Genomic DNA, 13,160 nt, shown 5'->3' on the forward strand with positions numbered 1-13,160 from the left:
CGACCCTCGGCAGCGGCCGCCGCCGGCCCGCCACCGGCTCGCCACCGGCCCGCCATCACCGCAAAGCCCCGGAGCCTGTAGTCGCAGCCGCAGCATGATTCGCTATATACAAAACGGGGCAAAATGGCAAAACGTGACAAAATGCGCTCACAGCACCTTGCTGATCTCCTGGCGGTCGATCTCGCTTTTCTGGCGCTCGTTGCGTGAGACGCGAAAGTAGTGCTCGCAGTAGTCGGACGAGTTCATGTACCGCAAAAAGTCCTCGTCGTGGGTGATGACAATCAGCTGGAAGTTGCGCTGCGACCGGCGGGTGTCGATGATGCTCCCGAGACTGCGCGCCAGCGACTCGACGTTCTCGCGGTCCAGGTTGGTCGTGGGCTCGTCGAGCGCGATCAGGCCGCAGTTGACGCCAAAGCACTCGGCCAGCGCCAGCCGGATGATGATGCTGGCCAGCACCTTCTGGCCGGCGCTGCAGCGGCCGCGCATGTCCAGCTCGACGTCGTTCTTGACCATGCACACGCGGTAGTTGTACGAGCGGTTGCCCTTGGCGGACTCGCTGTCGGAGCGGATCAGGATCGCGTCGACGTCGGTGCCGCTGTACGTCTTCTTCCACAGCTCGTCGATGATCCGGTTGATCTCCTCCATCTTGAGCGAGTGGAACCGCATGATGGCGTTGTCGAGGGCCATGCCGTACTTGGCCAGGTCCTCGCTGGCGGCCTTGGTCGTCTTGAGCCGGATCACGGTCTCGCGGTACTTGCTGTGGACGTCGAGGAACTCGGTCGTGAGCTCCTGGCGGTGGCGCGCGAGCTGGTCGTCCATCTGCTTGATCTCGCCGATCTTGCTGCCGTACTCGGCGTTGAGCCGGGCGTACTTGGTGCGCAGCCGCTGCACGTCCTGCTCGTAGCGGTCGCGGTCGCGCTCGGCGTTGCGCAACCGCAGCTCGGCCACGGCCTCGTCCGTGGCCGCCATCTCCTGGCGCAGCTGGCGCAGCTGCAGGTTGTCGGCCAGCGCGCGCTCGTGGCTCTTGAGGTCGGCCAGCTGGTTCTCGAGCGCCGCGGCGCCGGCGGCGGCCTGCTCGAGCTCGGCGGCCTGGCGCGCGACGCCGTCCGCCAGCGCCTGCGTGCTCTGCCGGGCCCGCTGCAGCCGCCCGTCGCCCTCGCGCTCGCGGTACTGGCCGACCTCGGCCTGGATGGCCTCGAACTCGCTGAGCGCGGCGCTGACCCGCGTGAGCTCCTTGTTGGCGGCCTGCTCCTGCTGCGCAAAGTGCCGCTTGACCTCGTCCAGCGTGGACGCCTGCTTGGCGATGTCGGGCACGATGGCCTCGGTGCGGATCCGCGTGACCTCGATCTCGGACTGCTTGGCCGCGATCTGCGCGCGCAGCGTCTCGATGCGGTCGCCGAGCTCCTGCTTGGCCTTGAGCTTCGCGCGCAGGCCCTCGAGCGCCAGCCGCCGGTCCCGGGCCTGGTTGTCCGACCGCTGGATCTGGCCCTTCTGGAGCTCGCGGTCGTCGGCGGCCTGCTGCAGCTCGCCGCGGCACTGCCGCAGCTCTTCGGCAAGCTGCTGCCGGTCCCGCTGGATGTCCTTGACCGTGCGGTTCGACCCGGTCTCGAGCAGCTCGGCCGCACACGCGTCGATCTGCACGGCCAGCTCGGCCAGCTCGGCCTCGGCCCGGACCATGTCGCCGACCGGCCGCCGCAGGAGGTCGAGCTGGCCGAGCTCGTCGCGGACGGCGTCGACGGCGCCGCGCTGCTGCTCGATGGCGGCGCTCTTGGCGGCGATGTCCCGCGCCAGCCCGGCCAGCTCGGCCTCGGCCGCAGGGATCTCGGCGCCGAGCTCGCGGTACCGCGCGACCTGGCCGCCGACGTCGCGGGCGGCGTCCAGGTCCTCCTGCAGCTGCCGCACCTGCTCCTCGGCCTGGTCGCGCGTGACGGGCATGGCTGCCAGCCGGCCGTCGATGTCGGCCGCGAACGCCGTGACCGCGCGGTCGTTGGCGAACTGGTGGTGGCACAGCGAGCACTTGCGGGCGGCCCGAGCCAGCTCGACCGCGGCCGCGTAGTACTTCATGATGAAGCTGCTCTGCTCAAACGTCTGGCTGACCGCCGCCAGGCTCTTTTCGAGCTCGTCCACGGCGGCCTCGTAGCCGTCGATCGCGCTGTCGCCCATGACGTCCTCGTACTGGGCGGCCGCGTCGCGCTGGTCGGTCTGCTTGCGGGCGAGCGCGTCCTTGAGGATGCTGTACCGGGTCTCGAGCGCGCCCAGGTCTTTCGAGAGCAGGTCGAGCTCGCGCGTCTGGTCGCGCTCGCGGTCGCGCAGGGCGTCGGTGGCGTCGCCCAGCGCGGCCTCGGCGGCCGCCGCGTCGGCCGCGTCGAGCGCGGCGCCGGCCAGCCGGCGGAACTTGTCGCCGTGGACGGCCACGAGCGTGGCCTGGCCCTTCTTGCGGCGGTCGGCGTCGTCCTGCAGGACCGTGAGCCGCGCGCGCGTGTCCATGCGCTTGTTCGATGCCATGATCTCGTTGCCGGCGGCCTCGTGGCGCGCCTCGAGGTCCTTCACGCGGGCCTCAGCGGCCGCGCGGCGGGCGGCCCAGTCCTCGGCGTCAAAGGCCGCGCGGGCCGCGTCGAGCGCGGCGTCGAGCTCGGCCACGGCGCCGGCCTCGGCGCGCACGGCGTCGTCGTCGACAGCCAGGGCGGCCGCGCGCTGCGTGAGCGCGTCGATCTCGGCGCGCGAGTGCGCGACCGTGTCGTTGGCGAGCCGGACCTGCAGCTCGAGGCCCGACTTCTCGACGCGCAGCCGCTCGAGCTCGGCCTGGACCTTGTCGGTCTCGGCGGCCGCGTCGCGGCGGATGCGCGCCACGGTCTGGTGGTGCTGGCGCGAGACGGACGCGAGCTTGGCGCCAAAGTCGGCGATCTGGGCGTCGTCGAGCGCGACGTCGTAGCCCGCGATGCCCAGCTTGCGGCCCAGCTCGCGCGTGATGTCGGCGCGGCGCACGAGCTGGCGCGCGTGCGCCTCGGCCTCCGCGTTGAGCTGGCCCTCCAGCACTAGCGCGTCGGCGTGCTGCGCGCGCGCCTGCACGATCTGCAGCTTGCGCGCGTCGACGTCCGCCCGCCGCCGGCCGAGATCCGCCCGCAGCGCGTCCGCCTGGGCCGCAAACTCGTCGAGCTCGTACTGCAGGTCCTCGGTCGGCGCGTCGAGCTCGGCCGGCACGTTGGCGCGCAGCCGGTCGTGCTGGTCCTGCAGCGCCGCGCGCGTGGCCACGCGCTGGTCGAGCTCGACCAGGACCTTCTCGAACGCCTGGGCGGATTTGAACAGGCTGTCGGTCTCGGCCGTCACGCGCTGCATGTCCTGGTTGAGCGCGGCCGCGGCCTCGCGCATCCCCGCGATCTCGTCCGCGAGCTGGTCGATCCGCGCCTGGATCTTGTCGGCGCGGTCGCGGTCCGTCTTGAGGTGGTCCGACGACTGCTGCTGGAACTTGATGTCCACGGCCTGCTCCTTGCGCAGGGCCTTGATGCTGTCCAGGGCCTTGGTATACTTCATGGCCTCGAAGATCTCGTCGAACCGCTTCTTGAGCGCGGCCGGCTCGGACAGCGGCCACAGCGACTCGTCCTGGTGGCAGAAGACGACGTAGTCGAGCACGGCCCGCGACACGCCCAGGTAGTTGGGGATCAGCGTGTCCAGCTCGGCGCAGCGCGTCGAGATCGTGCTGCGCTCGCCGCCGGCATTGACCATGAGCTGGCCCTCGAGCGTCTTGAACGTGCGCGTGGCCTTTTTCATGACGAGCTGCATGGAGCGCGTGCAGACCATGGGCACGCCCGACGTGTTGGTGAACCCCAGCTTGACCTGGGCCAGGACCTCGGTCATGTTGGCGATCTTGGGGTCGTGGATGAAGGCGCCGCCCTTGGAGTTGGGCGGCAGATCGCCGGTGGTGGCATAGCGGAGGCACTCGATGATGGTCTGGGTCAGCGGTATCAAACAAACACGCACGGTCTTGCCGGAGCCGTTGTGGCCGACGATGAGCGTCAGCGGGGTGTAGAAGTGGATCGTCTCGCGCTGGGCCGAGTCGAAGGAGCGCACGCCCTGGATCGAGAGCTTCTGGATGCTCGACCTGGGTCAGCCGGGCGGGCGCGAGACTTACATGGCGGGCGGAGGGCGGGCGGGCGCGGAGCAGACGCGGCGCGGGCGCGATCGACGGGTAACGGGCGCGGGGCCGGGTAGCGACCCGCGCGCGCGGGTACCACCGTGCCCGTCTGCTGGCCCCCCCTGCCTTACTCCTGCCCGGGGCGGCTAGCCTCGCATACGCGCCACCCAGTGTCTCGGGCGCGCTGCAGCCTAAACCTAATTGCCCTCAGCCGCCAATCACAGCCGCCGGCGCGCGCCCATTAGACTTCGGCATCTCCTGAGCCTTTGACAGACTACGCACAGGCACGATCCACCGTTGCGTCGCGCTACATGCGCACGCCCTGTGTCTCACCTCAGCTGCTCTGTACCGGCGCGCCGTACCTGCGGTACCTGGGCCGCGGCCCGCGTACCCACCGTACCGCCGCCGCGTATCAAACACGCCAGCCGCTGCCGGCCGCGGCCCGGCCGGCCGGCCGGCCGGCGGCGCCGCGCGGCGATGAGGCGCCGCGTGCCACGCGGGGCCGGCAGGTACGGCCGCTAGTGAAGGAGGATGTTAATTAATGGGCGGCGCGATGTGCTGCCGTAAGCCGCAAGCCTGGCTGACGTAATCACGTGCACGTCGGGGGCTGCTGCCGGCGACCGCCTCCGGCAGATCTCCCCAGCGATTTGGCCACCACACCCAGCGCACGAGGCTGACGACCGGCAGCGACAGAGAGCTGGACAAGAGCGCGCAGCGCACATAGAGCGCACGCCGCGAGAGATTGAGCTGGCAGGTACGGCGGCGCCCGCGGCGCCCGTGCGGCCACGCTGACAGACAGGATGCAACAAAACAGCGGCTACGGGGCCGGCCACGAGGCGGCATATGCCGGCATGGACGGCGGCCTGGCCGGCTACGGATCTGAGCAGCTCGCCAGCGCGCTCAACGATCTCAACCAGCACTTTGGCCAGGGCGCGCCGCTGTTCCACTCGGCCGGCGGGCACGGGCTGGCGGGCGCGGTCCCGGGCGCGCTGGCGTACGACGCCGCCGCCGGCGGGCTCGACCTGGGCCGCGCCGACTGGCCGGCCGCGCTGCCGCCGAACGCGATGCGCACGCTCAGCGAGCTCAACATGCCCGACGCGGGCTCGGTGAGCACGCTCGACATGACCATGACCGACGCCGGCGGCGGCACCGACGCCGCCGCGGCCATGCAGGTCCCGCCGTTCGACTACCTGGCCTGGGCCGACGACGTGGGCGACACCCGCGGCGGCTTTGGCCAGTTCGACACCTACGCGGCCGACGGCGCGCGCGAGGACACCGCGGCCGCGCCCGCCCAGAAGGACACGGCCGCGACCGAGTTCATGAAGCGCGCGACGTGGATCCAGAAGATCCCGCAGGAGGTCACCGACGTGATGTTCTTCGTCCTGCCCCAGGGCCAGATCCTGTCGGCGACGCCGTCCGTCGAGGCCGTCCTGGGCTACACGCCGGCCGACCTCGCCGGCCAGTTCATCACCGAGTACCTCTTCCGCGAGGAGTTTGACTACTTCTCGTCCGAGCTCAACGACGCCGTCGCCCAGCGCACGCGGTTCCTGCTCTACTCGCGCCTGCGCCACAAGAACGGCTCGGCCGTGCTCTTTGAGATCCAGGGCGTGCCCCACTTCCGCAACCAGCGCAACATGTACAAGCCCGGCACCGAGCCCGACGCCGTCACGCAGGCGCGCGACCTCGAGGTCTGCAAGGGGATCTTCCTGACCGCGCGCCCGTACCGCACAAAGTCCGCGGGCCTGCAGGACATGTACCTCGAGCAGAAGATGGAGAACGTGCGTCTGCGCGAGCTGGCCCGGGCTCGGCCCGGCGGCCGCTCGCGCCCGGGCTCCGCCGACGCGGTGCCGGCCGACGACGACGCCGGCGTCGACGCCGGCCAAGCGTTCCCGCCGTTTGGCGACGACGCGCTCGAGCGCGCCGCGGCCGACCTCGAGCTCGCATCCGAGCCGGCGGCGGCGACGCCTGCCGCCGGCTTTGACCCCAAAAAGGCCCAGAAGAAGATGCGTCTGGCCGAGGAGTATGTGTGCAAGGAGTGCGGCACTCTCGACAGCCCCGAGTGGCGCAAGGGCCCCCAGGGCCCCAAGACCCTGTGCAATGCCTGTGGTCTACGCTGGTCAAAGAGCCAGAAGAAGAAGCAGACCGGCCCGCCGCTGTGAGCGGCCGCGAGCCGCCCGCCGGCCGCACGTTTTGGACCCAGCGGGAAGGCCGGGCGGGTTGATCCCCTCGGCCGTGCGGCCACGGCCCGCCGGCGCCGGATCAACGCAAAGATTGCTGCCTGGCGGAGATAAAATACAAATATTCAAAAAGCGGGTTGCGTCGGCATGTGCTGTGTGGCACGTAGCCGCCGACAGCTAGCCGACGGGTCGGCGGGTTGCCGCGACCCGTCGACCGGCGGGTCGATTGACCCGTCGGCCGGGTCGGCCTCGACCGCAAGGCTGTTGGATCGGGCGCAGCGCGGCCAAGGCGTGCGTCAGGCGGCGACTCCGTCGGCGTGGGTGCGCTTCGGGGAGGGATTCATGCAGCCACCCGTAGGGCCCACACCGACGGAGTCGCAGCCGGAGGCTTGGCCGTTGGCGAGTCTCGCGACTGCTGTGGTGGCCCCCAGCGCGAGCCGCACGCTGTGCGGCGTGAGCCGCATTATGTGCGGCTGTGTTGCACCAAGCAAGCACCTGTCCGCAGGCCAACGATCCTCGTCGGAGCCGCCACCGGAGGCTAGGTCGTGGCTGGGTCTCTAGTGGCGATTCCGTCAACTGCGCCCTGCGGACGGTTGCGTGGATCGTGTAACACGGGGGCGCGGCTCGCGCCGCACAGAGTGCGGCTTCCGAGATGGCCCCGACGGGGCCGCCACAGGTTGCACCGCCACAGTAGAGCGCGGCATATAGCCGCATAGCCGCTCAGGCATCCGTGTAGACGACCTCGTGGCAGAGCACGGCGACCTTACGGAAGAGCAGACGCCATTCGAGCGGGTCGCCGCGGATCTTCTGGAAGTCGACTTCGACCAGGCCGTCGTCGAGCGTCTGGCAGACGACGGAGCCCTGGAGCGTGCACTTGCGGCGGTCCAGCGCACGCAGGCGGATCCGCTGGCGGTCGGCGACCGTGAACAAGTCGTCAGCAGCGGGGACCGCAATACCCAGACGGTGCAGGGCCGCTGTCAGCAGCGAGACCAGCGGGCCCATGGTCGTGGTCGCGTAGAAACGGGTCAGGTGGCTCGACGGACAGATGTCGTTGAAGTGGCGGGCGCGCTGGGTGAGCGTGTCCGGCAGCGCGCGCGTCTGCGAGAACTGCAGCAGGGCCAGGTCGGGCGCGTCGCCAAACGAGGCCTGAGTGAATGCAAGGCGGGCGCGGCCGGCGTCGGGGGCGGCGGCGACCGGCTGCGACGCAGACACGCGCGCGTCGGCCGCGCGGCCGGGCGCAGCTGGCTGCGACGCGGCCAGACGATCGGGCAGCGGAATGTGCATCTGCGTGATGAGCCGCTCGGCCAGCAGGACCGGGTCGGCGCAGGAGCCGTCGCCGGAGATGAGCGGGTTGGGCCTGAGTCAGCTAGTGCGGACATAACGTACCTGTTGAACCAGGGGTGCTTGCGGACGCTCGAGAAGGCGAACCGGCGAGCGGGATCGAGCTTGACCAGGCCGCGGACAAGCGCTGGCGTCAGCACGGCTACAGACGCACTTACACAGCGCTTCCGGAGAAATGCGGTCCCAGGGATCGCCGGAGGGCTTGCTCCCGCGCGCGACGTACTCGCAAAAGTCCGGGTCGTCGAGCTGGGGCGCGTCCCAGGGCGTGCAGCCGCAGAGCAGGACGAAGAGCAGGATGCCACAGGACCAGAGGTCGGCGTGGTCCGCGTAGTAGGCTTCGCCGGCGACGATCTCGGGCGCCACGTAGGGCATACTGCCGCAGACCGCGCGGCACGGGCGGCGGGTGCCCTTGTGGACGTAGAGAGTGGCGAGGCCAAAGTCCGAGAGCTTGAGGTTGCCGCCGGCATCGAGCAAGATGTTCTCGGGCTTGATGTCTGGATCAGCCGGGCCAGGGCGCAACGTACCTCGGTGGGCGACGCCGCGCGAGTGCATGTACTCGACGGCAGAGGCCAGCTGCTGGAAGTAGAGCTGGGCGATGTCGTCCGGGACGCCGACGTCGGGCTCGATCTTGTCAAAGAGGTCGCCGCCGAGGGCGGCCTCCATGCTGATCCAGTACCAGTGGTCGGTGCATGCGGTGTCGAGGAAGGCCACGATGTTGGGGTGGGCCGAGCAGTGCCGGTGGAGCGCGATCTCCTTCTCGATGGCGCCGGGGCCGAGGCGGCGGGCGCCGCGGCGGTGGATGAACTTGGTGGCGAAGACGTCGGCGGGACGGGCCGGGCGGAAGCACAGGTGAACACTGGGTCAGCGGGCCCGAGGAGCAGCTTACACGGCAAAGGCGCCGCGGCCGACGAGCTGGCCCACGTGGAACTCGGTCTGGGGGAGGTCGGTGTCCATGGCGCGCGGGCGGGAGCGCGGCCGGGGCGCGATGTGTTGACCCTTGCCCCAAAACGCTTAAGCGTTGCCATGGCAACGCAGCGGCGGGTGCCATGGCAACGCGGGCGGCCGGCTGCGAAGGTGGGCGGGCGTTGCCGTGGCAACGGCTCCCGCTGCCATGGCAACCGCGGGCTGCCATGGCAACCGCTGCCATGGCAACCCGCCAACACAACACGGCTTGTTTTCTGCGCCGCACAGCGGCGAGGCGTTCGCCTGGCGGACCACACGATCCGTATAAAACAAATTTTGGCGGCCCTTTATCCCACACGACAGTTCTTTCTCCGCCCCTCGCCTGCCCGCGCCTGCCCCAGCCAGGCGCCTTCCTGAAGTCTCTTGCGGACTAGTGATCGACGGACGACCCGCATCGGCCCGCCCCCAGCGCCCCTCGCGCCGCCCCCAACCCCCGCCAGGACAAAGATGGACTCCCACAGCGCGGCCGCGCCGTTTGGCGGCGCCAAGTTCCACGAGACGGGCGCCGTGCCCGACAGCGTGTCGGTGACGAAGCGCCTGCAGAACGAGCTCATGCAGCTGATGGTGCGTGTGTGCGCCGCGGCGCTGACCCAGATCTCGAGCCCCCCCGGCATCTCGGCGTTCCCGGTCTCGGACTCGAACCTGCACCAGTGGACGGGCGTGATCGACGGCCCGGAGGGCACGGTAGGTCCGCGCGCGCGCGCGGCTGACGCCAGTACTACGAGGGCCTGTCGTTCAAGATCTCGATGTCGTTCCCGACCAACTACCCCTACACCGCGCCGACGATCAAGTTTGTGTCGCCCATGTGGCACCCGAACATCGACATGTCGGGCGTGATCTGCCTCGACATCCTCAAGGAGAATTGGTCGGCGATCTACAACGTGCAGACGATCCTGCTGTCGCTGCAGTCGCTGCTGGGCGAGCCCAACAACGCGTCGCCGCTCAACGCCCAGGCGGCTGAGCTGTGGGGCAAGAACCCGGCCGAGTACAAGCGGCTGCTGATGAAGCGCTACCGCGAGATCGACGAGGTCAACGACATGTAGGGCCATGTGAAGTCTTTTTGAATTACGCCATGGTGAGATACGATAGACGCCGAGAAACGCACCCGGCCCTGGCCGGGCCTCGCCGGGCCGCCTAGGACGGCCCCGAATGCTGGCTGTGGCCAGCCTGTATTGTTTTCACTTTTGTTTATGCTCGCCGTTATTCCTATATACTTTCGGATGCCTGCTGTCAGAAGACCATATGTTTAGGTGCATTGTCCCGTACGCTAGTTCGTGAAGCACTCTTGCTTCTTGCGGTCATAATTAATACTGAAACACTAAGGCGCGCTGTCGCCGGGCGACGGCGGCGGGGGGGAGCTGGGCTCGACGAGCATGCTGAGGCTGAGCGCGGAGGGCGCGGCCGCGGCCGGCGCGGCGGGGGGCGAGAGGGCGGGGGGGGAGAGGGCGGGCGCGGCGGCGGGCGCGGGCGCGGCGGCGGGCGCGGGCGCGGCGGCGACGTCGGCCGCGGCGTCGGCGGGTGCGGCCGGTGCGGCGGGCGCCTCAGCCACGTCGGCCGCGGCACCAGCCGCACCCGCCGCACCAGCCGCATCAGCCGCACCCGCCGCACCAGCCGCACCCGCCGCACCCGCCGCACCCGTCGCACCAGCCTCCGTCTCAGCCTCCACCGCCTCGGCCGTCTCCGGCTTCTTCTTTGTCCGCGGCTTGGCCTTCGGCTTCTCCTTGCCCTCCGACGGCTCGCTCTTGCGCGCCTTCGCCCGCGACTTGCCCGCCGGCCGCTCCTTCGCCGGCGTCGGCGTCGCGGCCTCCTCCACCGGCTCCTCCGCCGACGCCCGCAGCAGGCTCGCCGGGAACCGCCGCGCGGGCTCGTCCTTGTCGTCGTCCTTCTTGTCGTCGTCGTCGGCCTTGTCGTCGGCCTCGTCCGGCTCGCCCTCGCCCTCGCCCTCGTCGTGCTTCTCGTCGCCGTCCTCGCGCGGCCCGCCCGTCCACACGCGCAGCGCCCACTCGTAGCCCGTGAAGCTCTTCATCTCGAACGCGGTCTTCGTCCACCGCCGGCACAGCTTGCCGGACCGGTCCAGCGCCCGCAGCTGCGCGTTGATCGAGCCCTGGTTGGCCTTCGGGCCCAGTTTCGAGTGCGCCGCGTGGTGCGACCCGCCGGACGGCGTGCCCGGGCCCGTCGACTCCGGCGGCGCCACGGACGACGGCCGCGACGGCGAGTCCACGACCGACGGCGCCGGCGACGACTCGAGCCTGCGGTCAGCGACGAAATCCGCGTCCTTACCGAGCGCGTTTGCGGCGCGACGCCGCGCTGATCGCCTCCAGCTTGCGCTTGGCCACCACGTCCACCGTGAGCGGTCCCGGGCCGGGCCCGATGGGCGACGACGACAGGGGATACCCTGGCGGGCTCGATGGCCGCGACTCGTCTGCCATGGTGGATGCGCTTTGATGTTTGGTAGACGTGGTGGGAAATTTGCGCTTGATAGATCACGGGGCGGCGAGCGGAGCGCGGGCGCCGGCCGTCGCCGGCCGCGCACGCGCCGGGCGCCGGCCAGCACCGCCCGGGCGGCCGGCCGCCGCCGCCGCCGCGCCCGCCGCCGCCGCCGCGCCCGCGCCGCGCCCGCGCCGCGCCCGCCGCCGCGTCGCGATGCCGGCCACCGGGTTAGGGCGGGTCACGGCGCACTACGGGTCACGGTGATCGGGTCCAGGCCTCCAGCACACCCGGACCCGCGCGGACACGCTCCCAACTCCCCAGGCCACGGACTCGCCGCAGCAGCTTCCTCAGGCTCCAGCAACCGCCACAGATGGACAGGAATCGCAAGCGGGCGGCGGCGGCTGCCGCGGCGTACTGGTACCCCGAGTATCTCGCCGGCACGTGCTACGCGGATCTGGTGGACTCGATACGGGCGCAGGCCAGCGCAGACGATACGCAGCCCGCCGAGGCCAGCACCGCGCCGCAGACGCTGTACGGCCTGCTGCACGCAGACGAGCGGCCGCTGGGCCTGGAGGCCGCGGTCGAGCCCGCGGCCGCAGCCAAGGCGGCCGCGCGCGACGCGGACGCCGGCGGCGACGGCCCAACCGCCACCGCCGGCTCCGCCGTCCTCCCCCTCCCCGGCGCGTGGTCCGCCGCCGACGTGGCCGCGCAGATCACCGTCGCCGGCGGGGTCGACGCCGAGTACAAGGGTACGTTGCGCGCGGGCGCGCTGACGGCAGCAACGGCCGGCAAGAGCGGCGACTCGGACGCGGCCGCGGTCCGCGCCGACCACGCCATCCCCCGCGAGGCCGGCGTGTTCTACTTCGAGGTCGAGGTGCTCGCGCGCGGCAAGGACAGGTACGCCGGCGGCGGGCGCGCTGACGGCAGCGCGATCGCGATCGGGCTGGCCACGGCCACGGCGTCGCTGGCCAAGATGCCGGGCTGGACGGCCGACACGTGGGGCTACTCGGCCGCGGACGGGCACGTGTTCGAGGGCAAGAACATCGGCAAGGCGTACGGGCCGCAGTACACGGCCGGCGACACGGTGGGGTGCGCGGTCAACTTCCGCACCGGCGCCGTGTTCTTCACCAAGAACGGGTTCGCGCTGGACGACGTGGCGCTCGGCACGGCCAAGCCGCTGTACCCCGTCGTCGGCCTGCGGGCCGGCGGCGACCGCGTGCGGGCCAACTTCGGCCGGCTGCCGTTCGAGTACGACATCGACTCGTACGTCCGCGACGAGAAGGCCAAGCTGTACCGGCAGATCAACGCGTTTCCGCCGCCGGTGGGCGCGGCCGGGCTCTCGACGGACGCGGCCACGACCGAGACCATCCACCGGCTGATCTTCTCGTACCTGGCGCACGACGGCTACGTGGACACGGCGTGCGAGTTCCTGCGGGACGTGCGGCGCGAGGGCGACCACGGGCTGCCGGCGCCGGACGCGGTGCCGCGCGACTCGGAGGCCGCGCAGCGGCAGCGGATCCGGCTGGCCGTGCTGGAGGGCGACGTGGACGCGGCGCTGGAGCTGACGGCGCGGTGCTACCCGGGCGTGCTGCCGGCCAACCCCGGGCTCCTGTTCCGGCTGCGGTGCCGCAAGTTCGTCGAGATGATGCGGCTCTGCGGCGACGGCACGGCCGGCGGCGGCGGCGACGCGGCCATGGCCGACGCCGGCGCGGCGGACGCGCTCGCGGCGGCCATCGGCTACGGCCAGGAGCTGCACGAGCTCTACCGCGCGGCCGAGGACGGCGCGGCGATCGCCGAGCTCAACGACGTGTTCTCGCTGCTGGCGTACCCCGACCCCCGCGCCTCGGTCGTCGCGCCGCTGCTCGATCCCGCCGGGCGCAAGCCCATCGCCGAGGCGCTCAACTCGGCCATCCTGGTCTCGCTCGGCCAGTCGTCGGTGGCGCCGCTCGAGCGGCTGATCCAGCACGCGACGCAGGTCGTGCACGAGCTCGCGCGCACCAACGGCGGCCAGGCCGCGTTCGTCAACGTCCGGCACGACCTCCGCTCGCTCTAGCGGCCGGCCCCTAGACAATACACGCTATTGGCATACTGGAATTGTAGACTATGGACACGCCGCG

At 70.9% G+C, this 13,160-nt stretch overlaps 6 protein-coding genes across 6 annotated transcripts; 3 read left to right on the forward strand and 3 right to left on the reverse strand.

Annotated features, from left to right (window-relative positions):
• Positions 1–21: 21 nt before the first annotated feature.
• Positions 22–4,374, reverse strand: V1510DRAFT_432119 (uncharacterized protein; the record flags this gene model as incomplete). The annotated part of the gene is made up of 3 exons (XM_066935471.1): positions 22–3,948; positions 3,979–4,099; positions 4,355–4,374. 3 exons carry the CDS (start codon positions 4,372–4,374, stop codon positions 148–150), a joined length of 3,942 nt encoding a protein of 1,313 aa, XP_066786775.1. The 3' UTR covers positions 22–147.
• Positions 4,375–4,687: 313 nt separating this feature from the next.
• V1510DRAFT_399368 (uncharacterized protein) lies at positions 4,688–6,291 on the forward strand (the record flags this gene model as incomplete). The annotated part of the gene is made up of 2 exons (XM_066931937.1): positions 4,688–4,886; positions 4,932–6,291. The coding sequence occupies exon 2, from the start codon at positions 4,933–4,935 to the stop codon at positions 6,289–6,291; it is 1,359 nt and encodes a 452-aa protein (XP_066786776.1). The 5' UTR covers positions 4,688–4,886; position 4,932.
• Positions 6,292–6,564: 273 nt separating this feature from the next.
• On the reverse strand, positions 6,565–8,618 carry V1510DRAFT_279070 (kinase-like domain-containing protein). The gene is made up of 6 exons (XM_066930621.1): positions 8,537–8,618; positions 8,175–8,506; positions 7,809–8,144; positions 7,696–7,777; positions 6,945–7,666; positions 6,565–6,753 (listed from the first exon to the last, which is right to left on the reverse strand). The coding sequence occupies exons 1-5, from the start codon at positions 8,602–8,604 to the stop codon at positions 7,030–7,032; spliced, it is 1,455 nt and encodes a 484-aa protein (XP_066786777.1). The 5' UTR covers positions 8,605–8,618; the 3' UTR covers positions 6,565–6,753; positions 6,945–7,029.
• Positions 8,619–8,698: 80 nt separating this feature from the next.
• Positions 8,699–9,935, forward strand: V1510DRAFT_423095 (ubiquitin-conjugating enzyme/RWD-like protein). Its single transcript, XM_066934894.1, has 3 exons — positions 8,699–9,177; positions 9,208–9,297; positions 9,330–9,935. The coding sequence occupies exons 1-3, from the start codon at positions 9,061–9,063 to the stop codon at positions 9,654–9,656; spliced, it is 534 nt and encodes a 177-aa protein (XP_066786778.1). The 5' UTR covers positions 8,699–9,060; the 3' UTR covers positions 9,657–9,935.
• Positions 9,881–11,042, reverse strand: V1510DRAFT_405044 (INO80 complex subunit Ies4-domain-containing protein; the record flags this gene model as incomplete). The annotated part of the gene is made up of 3 exons (XM_066932304.1): positions 9,881–9,897; positions 10,258–10,862; positions 10,894–11,042. 3 exons carry the CDS (start codon positions 11,040–11,042, stop codon positions 9,881–9,883), a joined length of 771 nt encoding a protein of 256 aa, XP_066786779.1.
• Positions 11,043–11,234: 192 nt separating this feature from the next.
• Positions 11,235–13,158, forward strand: V1510DRAFT_279164 (CTLH/CRA C-terminal to lish motif domain-containing protein). The gene is made up of 2 exons (XM_066930622.1): positions 11,235–11,792; positions 11,823–13,158. Exons 1-2 carry the CDS (start codon positions 11,414–11,416, stop codon positions 13,094–13,096), a joined length of 1,653 nt encoding a protein of 550 aa, XP_066786780.1. The 5' UTR covers positions 11,235–11,413; the 3' UTR covers positions 13,097–13,158.
• The last annotated feature ends 2 nt before the right edge of the window (positions 13,159–13,160 follow it).

The sequence above is a fragment of the Dipodascopsis tothii genome (genome assembly GCF_038497935.1).
Source record: "Dipodascopsis tothii strain CBS 759.85 unplaced genomic scaffold V1510scaffold_42, whole genome shotgun sequence".
NCBI lineage: Eukaryota > Fungi > Ascomycota > Lipomycetes > Lipomycetales > Lipomycetaceae > Neoaidaea > Neoaidaea tothii.

Bases quoted from the DNA above. Each gene is read 5' to 3' on its own strand.
- V1510DRAFT_279164 (XM_066930622.1), top strand. From the start codon at position 11,414: ATGGACAGGAATCGCAAGCGGGCGGCGGCGGCTGCCGCGGCGTACTGG. The intron at 11,793-11,822 runs GTACGTTGCGCG...CGCTGACGGCAG, and splicing joins GGTCGACGCCGAGTACAAGG to CAACGGCCGGCAAGAGCGGC.
- V1510DRAFT_423095 (XM_066934894.1), top strand. From the start codon at position 9,061: ATGGACTCCCACAGCGCGGCCGCGCCGTTTGGCGGCGCCAAGTTCCAC. The intron at 9,178-9,207 runs GTGCGTGTGTGC...GCGCTGACCCAG, and splicing joins ACGAGCTCATGCAGCTGATG to ATCTCGAGCCCCCCCGGCAT. The intron at 9,298-9,329 runs GTAGGTCCGCGC...GGCTGACGCCAG, and splicing joins TCGACGGCCCGGAGGGCACG to TACTACGAGGGCCTGTCGTT.
- V1510DRAFT_279070 (XM_066930621.1), bottom strand. From the start codon at position 8,604: ATGGACACCGACCTCCCCCAGACCGAGTTCCACGTGGGCCAGCTCGTC. The intron at 7,778-7,808 runs GTAAGTGCGTCT...TGCTGACGCCAG, and splicing joins CATTTCTCCGGAAGCGCTGT to CGCTTGTCCGCGGCCTGGTC. The intron at 7,667-7,695 runs GTACGTTATGTC...TAGCTGACTCAG, and splicing joins AAGCACCCCTGGTTCAACAG to GCCCAACCCGCTCATCTCCG.